Source organism: Accipiter gentilis, chromosome W, assembly GCF_929443795.1.
Source record: "Accipiter gentilis chromosome W, bAccGen1.1, whole genome shotgun sequence".
Lineage (NCBI taxonomy): Eukaryota > Metazoa > Chordata > Aves > Accipitriformes > Accipitridae > Astur > Astur gentilis.
Genome location: NC_064918.1, coordinates 28,609,924 through 28,626,122, shown reverse-complemented (window position 1 = coordinate 28,626,122; position 16,199 = coordinate 28,609,924). Strand labels below are relative to the sequence as shown.

General features: G+C 36.1%; 1 protein-coding gene across 5 annotated transcripts in view; it reads left to right on the top strand.

Annotated features, from left to right (window-relative positions):
- LOC126035444 (F-BAR domain only protein 2-like) overlaps nucleotides 1-16,199 on the top strand; it is a 131,304-nt gene that overhangs the window by 78,157 nt on the left and 36,948 nt on the right. For 2 of the 5 annotated variants that reach the window (XM_049794010.1, XM_049794013.1), the window contains 7 exons: nucleotides 2,189-2,213; nucleotides 8,331-8,388; nucleotides 11,973-12,148; nucleotides 12,736-12,747; nucleotides 13,172-13,196; nucleotides 14,031-14,073; nucleotides 14,729-14,814. In XM_049794010.1, the coding sequence (XP_049649967.1) occupies nucleotides 2,189-2,213; nucleotides 8,331-8,388; nucleotides 11,973-12,148; nucleotides 12,736-12,747; nucleotides 13,172-13,196; nucleotides 14,031-14,073; nucleotides 14,729-14,814 (425 nt within the window). Of the gene's footprint in view, nucleotides 1-2,188; nucleotides 2,214-8,330; nucleotides 8,389-11,972; nucleotides 12,161-12,735; nucleotides 12,748-13,171; nucleotides 13,197-14,030; nucleotides 14,074-14,728; nucleotides 14,815-16,199 lie in introns of all 5 variants that reach the window. The other 3 variants (XM_049794011.1, XM_049794014.1, XM_049794012.1) reach the window with 2 other exon arrangements.

Below are 16,199 nucleotides of genomic sequence, written 5' to 3'. Positions count from 1 at the left end.
GTGTCTGCAGGGTTGTTTCTCTCACATGTTCTCACTTCTCTCTCCAGCTGCAGTTGCTGTTGCACAGGGGTTTTTTTCCCCTTCTTAAATATGTTATCACAGAAGTGCTACCACTATCGCTGATTGGCTTGGCCTTGGCCAGCGGTGGGTCTGTCTTGCAGCCAGCTGGAAGTGGCTCTGTTGGACATAGGGGAAGCTGAGGAAACCACCCCTGTAGCCCCCCTGCTACCAAAACCTTGCCACGCAAACCCAATACACCCAGCTATACCCTTTGTCATGTTTATTGCATGATCTCTTAGATGGATTGGTAGCATTCTATGTATTAGGAATTATGGTTACTATATTTCAATGTATTTTCTTCATAATTTCTAGATGTGTTTTCTCAGTAGAAGTATTTGATTTAACTCAAGCTAATCTCATGTCATGTTATTAGCCGGCTTGCAAACCAGACATCTGCTTCCATCCATTCTTTGGCAGATGATGAAATGTAATCTGTCCACAGCAAAGATTCAGGGCTCTTAATAGTAGTTTTCTGGAGACAGTAAAGGCCAGGAAGCTCCAAATTAACTCTTCCCAGGTGTATCACTCAATGTATCCCTACTGAGAGATCATGTTTTTCCTTGACCTGTAACAGAGAAAATTTTCTCAGGCACTGAGGGCTGAAAACTGACTTCTATGCTATGTGAATCACTTTGTACCTTTGTATGCTTGTCCATTGGATCTGAATACTTTTCTAAATGCTGTCTTTTCCCAAAGACTTTTTTTTAATGTTGAAAGATAATATGGATGTCTCTTTCTAGAAAAAATTTTGGTTTTCATGGCACAATGTCATCATCAGAAAATATAAATCAGTGTAGCCACTCTGAAATGGGAAAATAATTTGACTTGCTTTCAACAAGTTGGACTGAAACTTGATTTATATTATATTATTTGTTTCTATATTTATACACAATGCAAAAATGCTGAGGTCAGAAAGAATGAAGTATGACTGCATGATATTGACCTCCTATGTAACACATGCCATAGGCTTTTACAGAGATTCTTGCATTAATCCATTACTTCTAAATTAACTAGAACATCACATTCTGTGGCTTGACTGCAACTGTGCTTGAGAAACTCAAACTAAGAATGAAATTCTGAAAGAGAGAAGCTCTCAATTCCTTTAAGAATAGTCGTAATTGCTTTAAGAACTGGTTATTGTCCAAGATGTTTTGCAATTGCATGTGGACTATTTCATTAGGATTGGTGACTTTTATTTATTATGCACATCATCCATAGAGACCTGACTCCTAAAGCATATTCATCCAAAATACAGTGTGATGACGTGCGGAAAACAGACTCCACAATCAGTGAGATTGTAAAGTAGGTATGTTCATTCAGCGCTGGGCGGCATGGGGGGTAGTCCCACCAAAGTCGTGCGCGCGCGACTCGGCAGTTTGCCTCAAGTTTATACAGTCAGGTATTACATATTTACAATACGCTTATACATATGCATGACCTATCCTCGCTTCATATTAAAATTAGCTCCGAGAGGTCATTTCCATAGTCCCCTCCCAACTGCACCTGCGCAGAGCCTCTTTATGGTGGTCGTCTGGTGGTCGCAGAGATGAAGATAGATGACTCCGTCACCGCTAGTAACCTCTTTCCTTGCGCAGGCTCAGTGATTTCTTGGTATTTACCCAAGCCGCAAGACCAGTCTTAGCTGGCTCTTGGGGCCAGCTCCTGCTTCTTATCAAGGACTGTCTCTACCTCATTGGCTGGTTCTTGGGACCAGCTCTTCTTATCAAGGACTGTCTCTACCTCAGCTAATTTCAACAATGTAAGCACTAAACATCATCTTTCACCCCCCTTTATTATGTCTACTGAGATTCTTTGACTCCTCCTGTCTCAGTGATACTCTGGACTTCCCTTGATTCCCCCCCTGTGAGTTTGGTTTTTCAGCATTTACTATAAATTTTTCTTCTGCAGTGTTTTTAGCATAAACTTTCAGCTGTTTTTATTTAAATCTCATTCAGTTGAATGTGGATTATTTATAACAAATTTTAACAGAGTTTGAAAAGCAAATGGGTCAAATGCAGTGTTTCAAATTAATTGAAAATATTAAAGGAAGTACCAATAAAAGTATGAATAAAATCATTTGTGCATTTTATAATTGTATATTTTCTTTCTTTCTTTCTTTTTTTTATAGGGAGTGTCCAGATACAGACTCAGTTGTAAGTAGACTTATTTCCAACACAAATGCATATGCTAATATTGTCAAACACTACATATCTGATTAAACTTGACTTGTATACAGTACCTGCAATTTATTATTTTTGTGATAGAGGATTTAATATTTTGATAACATAGTTGAAGTGTTAATTTTGCTCAGAACATAATCTTTAGCAGTATATACAACTATGCATCAGTAATACATTTATATTTCCTAACAATCTTAGGTTTTAAACAAGGTGTGTTTTACTGCAATTATTTGCTACTTTGTTTTGCAAGTTAATAGTTTAAATTGCTTGACTGATAGATTCTAAGTAAGAAAAAGGTTCAGAGGACCCAACTTTGCATCATCGTGTTTCTCTGCTTACTACTGTCTCTTTGGAGAACCCTTTTAATAATAATGGGGTTCTGCGTGATCGCTGGCAACAGTGTGTAGGAATATACTTTTTTAAATATGGCTTTAAATGCAGTATCTCAATGCATGTTATTTGTGGTCTATTTTTCATTGCGCTCAGTTTGATCTGTGATACGTCTTACAATTTCATTTATTAAATTCAAATAAGTGACAGTTGCAAATGAAATTGGTATGTTAATGCTTTTTTTTTTCCTTAATTGAGCATTTTCTTTTTATTTAAACATGTATGTTGTCTTGAATTATACGTAACAGAGATTGCAGCTCCCTATAGCTATAGTAGGAATAATTTACAGAATTAAGTGATTTTTCTGTAGACTGATTTGTTTTTCAGTTCATTTATTTAGATGGCAATTATATTAAACAATTTAAGTTTCTAAGCTCACCTGTTTTGTGGATTTTCTTCTTTGCATTAAATATCTGGGAGTTTTTGTACCTAATATTAAAACTTATTTTGAGAAACTTGGTTTAAAAAGATCTAGTAGAACCATTCTTCTAAATAAGGAAAACTAAGTTTTGCCACATAATAGAACCATATGTGCATGAACAGCCTTATAAGCATCATTTGAGACAGTTATTTTATCCTGTACAAAGTCATCTTGATTTAGAGCATATTTCTTGGGTATGTTTAAAGTGAAGTAACTTTAGAATCATCCCTATAACTCTCAGGTTTTTCATGGAAATAATGTCTTGACTGTTCAGGTTGAGTCATTGGAGTGAAACACAGCTGGGTTTGAGATTTGATGCGCAGTGTTTTTCTTCCTTGCTTATTTTGGTCTCTTCATTTAAAAAAAAAAAGAACAAACAAAAAACCCAACCCCCCCCTAATTCAATAAGTTCAACTGTAAATGTGTCTGACATTCTTTCTGGCTGCATGAGGCACACCATATGATCATTTAATTGTTCTGTCTCAATGTAATTTATATACGGGTAAAAACAACAGACCTAACTTTCATAGTGTCTAACAACAAAACTGATACTTTTTTTGCATTCTCTTTTTTTTATGCCCAACATTCTATGAATGCATTTGGAATTTAAAATGTGGTCTATCATTTCTTTCTGCTTTTCACAAGCAACAGTATTATTCCAAATGGTAGAATGCTTTAATAGCAGAAGCTATTACTGTCCTTCTCATGAAAAATGATGCAGCATACCATAGATGGGATTAATTTCATCCCTTACAAACAAGCACCCCAGAGTGCTTTTACATTTTAAGGCTGGCATCCTCTTCTAGAAGGTCCCACTTCAAATGTTTTTCATTTTTCTTGTCTTTTACTTTAAGATTTCCTTTCTTTTTAATTTTTCAAACTTGATCTAAATAATTATAACCATCTATATTGTTATCTCTATGAGGATTTGTTTTGTATGCATCTTTGCAATAAACTACATATTTCAAGAAATTGAACTCTGAAAAGTATTATTGCAAAAAGAAAATAAAATTTAAAGCAAATGTCATTTTTGTTTGATTGCTAGAAAATACGGAGGACCAGCCCTCAGAAAATTCAACTTATTTAAGGTGTCCCAATTATGATTTTGGTCAGTTTTGGTCACTCACAGAAAATCTCTGTGTCTGGGTTTTATATTACTAAATTGATCTTTTTTAAAAATGTGCCTTTTGTTTATTTGTCAGGATTTTAATTGTTGTTCTCTTGTGTGAAAGGAATGTAAGAGAAAACTACTCTACAATTATTTATAGCTATAAGCACTGAGGTAAATAAATCGAAATTTTAGAAATTAAGGATTTGGTAAGAACTGAATTCAATACTTTATCTACCCAGTTCTATGTGATATTGTGGATCTTTCAACATACAGTATGTAGCCAATACCATTAGGGCCTTCTCACTAGTCCAAAATGTATAATGCAGTGTGTTCTAACTTGTATTCTCTGTTTTCAGAAAACAAAGCAGTGAGATGTTCCTAAGAAATGTCTTTTGTACCAAAATGGAAGTTCTCAAATTTATCTTTGGCAAGCTATCTGCTTATGCTCATCCTTTTTTGTAGCCACTAGATCATATATATTGGGAAATATAGTTTTAATGCATATGAATAAATTGCTATTCTGTCAAGAATTTTTTTGTAACTGCTATAAGGGATTTTTATGTGATCATGAGTAGGAAGGCAGCTGTGAACTGAGAACTGGTATTTGTTAAAAAGGTTGACCGCTTCAATAAGCAGTCTCTGTTTAAATATAGGTTTCAGTATGTCATGAGATTCAAAATTTCTGTGCTGTTATATGTCTATCTACACATGTAACTTCCACTAAGTTAAGCCTTGATAATTAAGAAAAATAAAGTTAACTGTGTGTACACTACTAGAAAGAGATAGCAACTGAAGTTTGGCTCTGTGTGCGTTTACTACCTAGCAAGTTGCTCTATGGGCAGAACTAATTGTCTTGTTTCCCATGGGTTTGCCATGTCTCTAGGAATGGTCTATAGGAAGATACAAGCTCTAGTAGAAACTTTTCTTCTGGGGAAGCATTTACGAGGTTCCACTTGTGTCCAGTAAGATCTGAGTTTAGATTGCAGCCCTTCCCTTGGCTGGGATACTTGCTGATCTCTCTTCTACTTGACTGCCTATTTTCATGAAGACTGTAGTAATGTTATTATCTTTAAGTCCTCTGTTCTGTCTGTCAAATCCATTTGTAATTGTCCAGAAAGTTTGAAAGTAATGAAGAAGGGAGCCACAGATGCACAGAAAATAATGCTGAACTTTTTTTCATGGAAAACTGGAATGCAAACAAATATATTGAGGCATCCAAAACTTTTCATTAACCTCTTTACATACAAGTGTAGCATAATTAAGGTTATATAGAATTATACACCATTTTTATTGCTAGGGACTGATTGAATTTGGAACTTTCAAACTCTAATTTGTGGAACACAAGTGTAACGTTTAGTGAAATTAAGGAATTTTTTTTATTTTCATTTTGTAATGTTTGGTTCTGACATATTTTGAATAGCTGCCGCTGATACAGGGCACGAGGCTTTGTAGTCACAATACACAACAGGAGCACTTTGAATACCTGATTTCCTTTCTGCATCTCTGGCAATGGAAGAAAGTGACTGGCTGCTCTTTGTTTTTGTGTCTTTTGGGTTAATAGGCACCCTAAGGAGAGGAAACTGAGAATATGTTATACCTCTGTCTTAACCTAAGGATATACTTCAGTCAAATTTACATCTCAAATATGCTGAAAGCAGAAAGGCTTTTTTTTTTTTTTCCTCCCGTTCAGGTTATGAGTTTCAGCTGCTTGCTTTGAGTTCACTTTGGTCCTTGTCTGGACATACAGGAAGTCAGTCCAGTTCGCTAAAATGGTAGAAAGTTCATCTGGCAAAAAAACCCACCCAAAAACCAATGAGCTGTTCAGCTTAGCAGTATCTTGAAGCATACTCTGAGGAAAACTTGATAAGGAGCTCTCATAACCACTGTAGATATCCCAGAAGAAAAGAAAATGGGCAGAAATCAAACTGAAGTGCAGTTAAGGTTCTTTGCTTCTTGACCTGTTGACCAACCCATGAGCAGTGCTAACGTCGCTGAGGAAGGGCCAAATGGAAGTAGCTAGACTGCAGTATGCTCCACATGTTCCTCTCTTGTCCTTTGTACGTACCTCAGAGGAACCAATGACATGGTTATGGTGTGGCTTCTTCCATTGCTTTTTGGATGCCAGATGGGACAGAGCAAGGAAACGGAGTCAAAGTGTTGACTGAAACTCTAAAAATAAGTTTTAGGAATAGAATGCTTAGTCCTCATGCTTTTTGTATAGGCAGTTTTACTTTGTTATTTATTATGTCCTTATTTTTTATTTCTTTAAAAAATTATTCACCCCAGAAAAATTGTAGAACATACTAATGCAAAGCAGAATTATATATTTTTAAATATACATTAAAAATGTAGGGTTTATAATACCTTAATCAATAATGTGTTGTATTACATCTGCAAGCACAGGGAAAACTCTGGTTTTTTTATCATTATATGTTTAATTGCTTGATAGAACCTCTGAGAATGTGAAACCTTCTTGTAAGGAAGTCTACCTTTCCAGTGACTTCCAGAGAGTTCAAGTTGCATCCATATTGAGCTCATTTTTACTGCAAATACTACAAATAACATGTTTGGGTAGGGGGATAGACATTCATCCCCCATCATATTAATAACTAATACTTATAGAAACCCAGAATTTGCAAAGATCATCTTCTGTGTTGAAGTTCAAAAATGACATGTGTATACAGGAAGGTTGTGGGTTTTTCCTCCGTTCAGTGTGTTAGGCAAATCAGGTCTTGTCTGAATTGTGTGCCTGGTACTTAAAAGATGCACTGTGATCCACCACATAATATATAGTTCTGTCTTTGTAGGAGTGTGGAGAAGGGAGTAAGAATTAGTCAAGTAAATGTAAATGCCTTCATTAACGTAAGTTTTATGATTATGTATCTCACCTGAAGGGCTGTGTCTTCTACTGCTGTTACAAAATGTAGATTAGTAAATAAAATTCTGATGTTTCAGAAAGCAGAACTGTCCAACTGTTCAAAATATTTAAAACAATATTTTAAAATTACTACTAAACTTGTAAGTAAGATTTTGAGGTACCATTTTGCTTGTATGTGATGCAATTTGTCTTTGTCAATACAAAGGTACATTAAGTATCTCTTCTACTCTTTGTTATTTTTATAAGAAATTTATAACTGGTGAAATTTAGAAGACATCTGGGTTGTGTTCTTTTGTAATAAACTTACTGTAGCATCTCAGCAGTTCACATAGACTATGCATGCAATGTCATGAGCGGGCTTTTCTTTTTCTGCTTTGAATGGGGGAAGTATCTGTGTATCTAAGTCTATCCTTTTATATATAATATAAATGAGTGTGGCTTTTTGCACATTTAAAAAATTTAGATGATCATATTAGAGACTTGTTTCTCTCTGTTCCAAAGCACTTTTATGAAGCTAAGCACTTAGCTAAGAGTTCTAAATTATTTTAAACATAATTCTGTTCAATTAATATTTAATTGCCTGCAAGAACTGAAAAACTGAACTAGTTTGAAGTTCCCAGATGCTTATTAGCTTTAAAAATCCAGGACAGTGCTGGAGATGCATAAATGAAAACATTGGAACCTGATTTTGAGCACTTGTATTTTAAGTTTCATCCATGTGTTTTAATTAACGGGGATATTATTTGCTAAAGCAATAGTACAGGCTTGCTGTCTTTTCAAGGGGGAGAGAGGAAGTTGCAACCTGTATAACCTGGAATGCTTTTACTCACATATTAAAGTACTGACTAGTGTTTAGGAAAGGTTATGCTCCTGCACCATCAGAGCCTCCAGTGGCTTAGCTGAAAGAATTAGAAATAGAAATTGGGAAAATATTTGGGGCTGAGAGGATTGTAGGCTTATTTAACACTCAGTAGTAACGTTAAAATGCTTCTGTTGGTTTCTGACCTTTTTGATAGAATACCAGTAAAAGTAGATGCATTAAAACTTGCCAGTTTTCATATGAAATTTGGAGGTTGTTTTGTTGCATTGTGTTCCTGATGTATCTTATCTGTCATGCTACTTCTGAACTATAGAGCATAACTTAACTGTAATAATTATTAATGAATAAAAATTACTTTCGTGAGGTGTTGTAATCAAATTTTAATTTGTCAATGATATAAAATTCAGTCTCATGTAAGAACATATTTTTTAGTTATTTGTCAATACCATAATTTTTGTTGTTTTTCTTAGAACTTTCCTGATGTAGATGATGAAGGATACAGCATTAAACCAGAAGCATCACAGGATATCCTTTTTGCTATTATTGTGCCAAGTTATTTCCTGTTATTGCAGTTATTTGGGGAGGGGAAGTACTCATTAAAGTGTTAAGTCAAGGAAGATGAATGACATCATGCTTATGTTGCAACCTTGTAGTCTTATGTTCATAGCTTCTGCAAAACGCACAAAAATTTGTCTAGTGTAGATTTTGTGTGTATGTAAATGTTAAAGGTTAGATCAGATGTCTTAGGAACTTTAAGAGGATGGCTTTTTGTCTGACAGTAAAAAAAAGTATCATGCTGTTTCTAATTGGTTCTTCTAGCTTTTATTCGATTTTTAATGATGTTTTAGATATGCAGAATAGACTTTTGTTATTAGTCATTTTTATGCATTTCATTATTTTCTCTGCTCTTCCTTTTTCTTCCAAGATTCTTGTCCTCTTTTTCTCTTCCATCAGAAAAAGAGAGGGAAGCTCTACTTAAGAGTTGGGAATACTTGCTGTAGATCTAAGCAAACCTATATGTTAGCAAGATAGCCAATTTTTGGAAATGTATTCATTGATTTTTCAGGGTACTGCAGATAAAACAAAAGGTAAACTTACACTTTGCAATTACTTTAAACTGTGAAAACTTTTAACCAGTTGAGAGCACCTTAAAGTGGGCCAGTCTGTCATCATAGCTTCTCTGTTCTTATCAACTTGGCTGAATATGCTACTGTTGCCCCCAGTGAAGGTTCCTGTACTGATAAAAATAGTTCATGTTATCTCTTATTTACATAACTGGTATAAAAGCAAAAGACTATTATCCAGTTCTGGGGGGAGGGGGTGCATTATTTCATGTTTTGCATATTTTTATGAAATGGAGGCAGGAGTGAATAACACTCATGCTTTGTAAATGATTCACCTGGGTGTCCTTTTCTCCATTATCCTTTTTGTTGTGAAGCAATGGAAAAGGCCTGTCCTGGTTTCAGCTGGGATAGAGTTAATTGTCTTCCTAGTAGCTGGTATAGTGTTATGTCTTGCATTCAGTATGAGAAGAATGTTGATAACACTGATGTTTTCAGCTGTTGCTAAGTAATATTTAGTCTAAAGTCAAGGATTTTTCAGCTTCTCATGCCCAGCCAGCAAGAAGGCTGGAGGGGCACAAGAAGTTGGGAGGGGACACAGCTAGGGCAGCTGACCCAAAGTGGCCAAAGGGGTATTCCATGCCATGTGACATCATGTCTAGTATATAAACTGTGTGGAGTTGGCCAGGGAGATATCGCTGCTTGGGGACTAACTGGGTGTCAGTTGGCAGGTGGTAAGCAATTGCATTGTGCATCACTTGTATATTCCAATCCTTTTATTATTATTATATTTTTATTATTATTATTACTATCATTATTAGTTTCTTCTTTTCTGTTCTATTAAACTGTTCTTATCTCAACCCATGAGCTTTACTTTTTTCCTTCCGATTCCCTCCCCCATCCCACTGGGTGGGGGGGGAGTGAGTGAGTGCCTGTGTGGTGCTTAGTTGCTGGCTTGGGTTAAACCATGATAAGGCCATACATCCAGTGAAAAAGCTTAATGGTTTGCAATTCTGGTCAGCCAGGTAGTACTTCAGCTTCTGAAAACCTTGAACAGGTTCACAGTCATCAGTTCCCTTCCTCTTTTCCTCCCTTAGCCTCCAAGAATGAATATTTATTCTGTTGATGGGAACTCTTGAGATGATTTGTTGGAGGGCATTATTTTATCATAACAGCAGTCAGCCTTAATAAGGCCGGTCTTAAGTGTTGGAAAAACACTCATCCTAAAAATTACTGACTGACCTTTCAGTTCATAGCATTCAGGTCTAAACTGATCTTTGTCAGTAACCATTTAATACACCTAATACCTTAGTGGCTGACTCATGCCACTTCACAAGAGCCACATGATTCTTAGAAAATCAATCTTGAAACTTGGTGATAACGTTCAAGGCAAGAAATCTTGATGAAATGAAAAACTGCTTCTCTTAAAATTTTCTTTTCTGGATGTGATCCATTTTGGGGGACAGATAGCCTGCAAGATGAAGATGTTTGTCTTTTTCCTCACCACGTCTCAGGGTTTCTTTCAGTTGATTTGCATTTGCAATGTCTTTAGGGTTTAGGGTTTTAATCTTTGTCAGGGAATAGTTTGAAGAGATTTAATTCAAATGGCTGGCATATTTTCAAGTGAAAATAACAGAAGTGAGGTATGGAATATTGTCCTGGTTTCAGCTGGGATAGAGTTAACTGTCTTCCGAGTAGCTGGTACAGTGCTATGTTTTGAGTTCAGTATGTGAAGAATGTTGATAACACTAATGTTTTCAGTTGTTGCTAAGTAGTGTTTAGACTATAGTCAAGGATTTTTCAGCTTCTCGTGCCCAGCCAGCAAGAAGGCTGGAGGGGTACAAGAAGATGGCACAGGACACAGCCAGGGCAGCTGACCCAAAGTGGCCAACAGGGTATTCCATACCATGTGACGTCCCATCCAGTATAGGAACTGGGAAGTGGGGGCAGGGAATTGCTGCTCCTGGACTAGCTGGGTGTTGGTCGGCAGGTGGTGAGCAATTGCCCTGTGCATCATTTGTACATTCCAATCCTTTTATTACTACTGTTGTCATTTTATTAGTGTTATCATTATCAGTTTCTTCTTTTCTGTTCTATTAAACCGTTCTTATCTCAACCCACGAGTTTTACTTTTTTTTCCCGATTTTCTCCCCCATCCCACTGGAGGGGGGGGGGGAGTGAGTGAGTGAGCGGCTGCGTGGTGCTTAGTTGCTGGCTGGGGTTAAACTACGACAAATATGTATGCTCCCCCTAGGTGGCAAGACACTTTTATGTTTCAGCAGAGGAAAATTTTCAACTTTTTTCTTGTCAAATCAACTGCATCTTTTAAGACTTAGCATAGGCTTTTCAGAGCTTTTTTTTTAGTGCAGTTCCTGTGCATATAAAGAATCACAGCTAAATGCATCTATATATTTTGCTTATTTTGAAGGCTGAATTGTCATTGTGATTTGTTTTTAGCCAAGGATGACAGTGCTTTAAGTGGCTGATGGTGTTTAGTTTACTGTGCAGCCTTCTATGTAGCTGGTGTTGCAAAGTTTTCAGTGCCTCTGCAAAAAGGGCAAGTCACAGTGGCTGCTGCTCCCTCTGCTGTTATGCTTGGTACAGGTACCATGGGTATTTCATTGCTAATTAAAAAGGCTAGGCCTCACTTGGTTTAAAAGGATTTCTACAATGCATACATTTTTCATATGTGTGTTAGAATCCTTCGTGGAGTCTTACAAATCATAAATTTAACATACAGAAGTGTTGCTACTGTAGATTCTTTAATTTATCCTGATGCTTTCGAATATGTAGTTGTTCAGTTATATGACATCATGCCTTTGACAACAGAATACCATTATGAAGATGAATGGAATATAAAAACTAAATTTTAACTCCAAGTTGTGAATTTTAGACAGCATAATTGAAGTGTCTGTATAAGCGCACAAAGAGCTTAGGCAGCATTGTTTATCTGTGGTGTTTACTTAATCTGTTTCATAATTACTCTCTGCAAAATGCTCATATTAAATGGATGAATTTTGAAGTATTTCCACCTTAACTGAGAAAAACATACCAAAGAGAACCATTTCTATTCATTCAGTGATTCTGACTCCGAAGATGATGAACCCAGGAGGTTTCATGTAGAAATAAAACCTGTCCAGTCAAATAATAGCTCTCAATATACCATGCCTTCCTTGGATGAATTAAAAGTATCTATAGGGCACATTGCTCTTTATCCAGCAATATCTGTAAGTAATTTTGTTCCTTGAATTTTTAATGAGTAGAGAAGAAAAGTGTTAAGGAATCTTTAGTGTTAACGTATATTTTACTGTTCAGAATTTATTCTAGGTTCAAGTTCAATGATTCTTTTGTTCTTGTGCACTAGGTCATCTTTGATACACTTTATTGCAATGTAATGTTAAGTAATTCTCCCTTCTCAGATTTTTATCTTTTCTTTGAGTCTTGGGAGTTCTTAGTCCTTGTCTTTCTGCTGTTGCCACCACAAGACATTTTAATACATATGGAGTTAGCTGAGCATGGCTTTTAACATAGTTTACTAATTCATATTCAATAATATATGAACCTTTAAAGCAGATCATATAATGTGGATGCATATAACTTTTACAGTGCAGCTTTATTGTATATATTCTGCCAAAACACAGAATGATCCTTTATACTGTGGGATGATATTACAAATTAATGGTATTAAAGTATGCTAGTTACAGTATTCAGATCAGAATATAGATGGCTCTGATTTTAAGGAAATTATTATGCATATTAAAATCTTAATGATAATTTTTCTCTTCTCCCCCCCCCCGCCCCATTTTGAAAGCAGAAACACAGTTCTGTAAGTACAGAATGTTTTTTTACTCATGTTTTTAGATTAAAACCAAGTAAGTGTAGTATGTGAGAAAGTTATTGGGAAAACCTTAGGAATGTTTCTGTTATGTCAGGTATGCCATGTGATATAAAAGCTGTTTTAATTTTACTGGCCCAGCCTGTCAAGGAATTTAGTCATACTGTTGCCTTTGTCAGTTTGGCAGTCTTCATTCCTGCCTCTTCTTACTGGTGTGGTGGGCATGCACTTAGTTGCTCTGTCCTGGCTCATGTTCTGGTCTTCTGCAAGCTCCAGAATGTTCTGCCTGGCATTGAAAGCAAAATATTGCATGGAAAGTTGAGTGGAAATAAGAACCCTGGGACTATTAAGTGTTTTATTTGACAGTTGGTAAAAGAATTTATTCTTATTGGTTTGGGGTTTTTTTCTGTTTCAGGCACAAATGAATCGAAATTCATCCAGTAAGTGTGAATATTTAACATTTAGTCTATTTATGTTAGGTTTTTAACATAGCATGAAAATATTTTTGTAATTGTTGAAGAAATAAACTTCTTAAGTATTTGTATTTTAAGTAGAAAAAAATATTTCTCTTGTCAGTTCTAGGTACCTTTATGATATTTGCCTTTGAACTACTCGCAGTAAATTCAAAGGGTAAAATTAAGTTATTTGGTCAAAATTTCAAAGCAGCTAGTAGAAGCCACCCAGACCTCTTCTTTTTCTGTATACTTAGCTGTTCCCTGTTCTGGGAAACAGATGAGGCTGGTTGTGACAGTGATGAGGAACAAGTCCAAGAGCCAAAGGTGGGGGGAGGGGGGGAGGGAAATCCCATGGAAATGACTCTTGTGTAAGTTCTTAAAAACCCTTCCACCTGCTCAAGTTGAGTATCATCCACAAAACAGCAAAGCACTCTCTCTGTTTTATAGTCAAAAACACAAAATGTGGCCATGGAGATAGAGGATTGAGCATTAGTCTCTATCCTTTAAGGTTTTTCTCAGTGGGAAACCAAGCCAGGTTTCCTGAAGAATAATATTGATGTAAACAGTATAATTTAAGGAAGAAATTTCAGGTGACCAACACTTTCTCCTGAAACGCATTGCTCTGTTTAGTCCTCTCCTTCTAGAAGGTATTTCAGGAGTATCTGAATTTAGATTATCAGAGATAATGCATTTTCTCTTTTCTGTCTTGATAATTCATAATTAGTTTTGAACTGCAACTATTAACATTAACTATCTTTTTATAATGAAGCTGAAAGGTTTTTATTTTAGAGTGGTGATAATACTGTGTCTTTTGCTTAGGTGAAGAGTTAACAAAATCAAAGCTTTCTACTCCAGCTAATGAGTAAGTTCAACTTTTAAAACTATATCAAGTGTAGTTTTGGGGGAATTTGGTCTTATTTTGACCAATAAGACTCCAAGACTCACTGGAAATATCAGTTGACTGCTATTTTAAGTCGGGCATCTATTGCATCATAAGAGTTAAGGAGTAATTATGTAACAATGGAGACTTCTATTCACTTGTTTTCCCCTTCTAATGCATTTGCTTCATTGTGATCTGTCTCAATTGATATTTATAATTACATGACTTCAATAAAAAACAATATTTTGTAATTTCGGGTTTTAAATAAGATGGATTTAGTTGCTATCATATAGTGTTCCATTGTAAAGTGTTTAAGATTACAAGCCCCAAATTTGGACAGGTCTATATACATTGCTCATGTATGCATATACTGAATTAAATTGATTTGTAAACATATGTCTTGTTGAAAATAAAAATAATTTACTGACATTATGAAATATGTCCACACACAAACTTGCACCAAGGTATCAGTTCAGATAGTTTCCTTATGTGTAAATCAGTTCTTTGACCTGCAATTTGTAAGTACTTTTAATTTTTAGATACAAACACTAACTAATACAGAAGATGAATTACCAAAGTTGTAATTTTATTTTTATAGTATATACATCTTTCATTAATATTCCAATTGTTACTATAGAAAGGGGAACAGTGACCTTCTGGCATGGGATCCACTCTTTAGCAGTTCTCTTGAATCTTCTTCAGCCTCCTTGGCATCCTCATCAGGTAAAATATTTGATAGCAGAAAATGTTTTTTGCATACTCTTCAGGATGTTCTGTTGTTGCTTTTTTTTAGTCATTGCAAGGGAATGTGCTTTGACTACTGAAATGAAAGAATTTTGTGAAGCAGTATCCTATATTATGAGTAATATACAACTCTGTGCAGTATGTCAGGCTTTCAAGCTAGGGAGCAAGGGGGAAGAGGAAGCACTGGAAACCTTCGGAAAATTCTATCTTGCTTTTGTCTTTTTTTCTCTCCTTCTCTCCCTTTACAAAAAATGATGATCATCTATCCTGGAGGAAGAATATAATCCTATTTTTTCAGTTGGTAAAGTTGGGAAATTAAATGGAGGTTGTCACAGCACCTGAGAGATGCTGAGCTTGCACTGTGAATAGGGATGAGTTTCTTCTTTCCAGGAAAGCCTGTTGAGCTATGTAGTACAAAGCCACTGTGGAGCTTTACTGTGAGGAACTTGTTTCTTGTAGGAAACCATGAATCTGTTAGGAGATGTGTGGGCATAATCCAAGGGGAGCAGGAGAAAAATGGCAGGACTGAGACTGGAATCAAGGGGGAGTTCCTGGCACCACCTGAGAGTAGGTGTATTGGGAGGAAGAGGGTGGGCTGAGGAATATGAGAGGTGGAGGGGAGGAGGCAAATACTGCGTAGGAATTTTGGGTGCAGGATTTTGGAGGATATTAGTGTGGGCAGGATACTGGCAGGCTTTCCTGAAACTTGTTCTTTGGTGGGGGGAAGTTTACAGAAATAGGCGATATTGATTTTTACATTCAGAAGGCAGTGAGGGAGAGGGAGGCAAAATAGCATGTGAGTGGGTATGTGTGTTAAAGAGGCTGAGAGCAGATGTTGAGAAACTAGTTGGGAAAGAGACAAACAAAACCAGATATTACGGCTATGTTAGGACCTGCTTACTAAAAGTATTTACTTAAATAATTTACATTGATTATCTTGGGGGATTTAAGGTGGAATCTACTATTTACTAACAGTAGCAGATATGCTATTTCACAGTTCTCTTCGGTCTACCTACTGCATGTCTATTTTCCAGCCCCTACTGTCTTAATGTAGAGACTCTTCTCTTCCCATATGCTCAAGAAAGGAAGTGTTCACTCTTTAGGTATTCCTATTCCAAAAATTATTATGGACCTTACTTCTTTAATTGCTATCATGGCTTTCTAACTGTTTTCATCTGTACTTGATCATACAGATTGAAGAACAGTAAGAAAGAGTACATATATCAATAGGAGAATTCTGTACAACTAGTGCTAATTCTTCTTGGCTTTAATAATGTCCTTTTGGCAGCAACCAGCATTGCTATGTAACCCTTAGGGTTTTAAGTGGTGTTGGAGCGGCGGAGGAATGCACATAAGTCGACCCA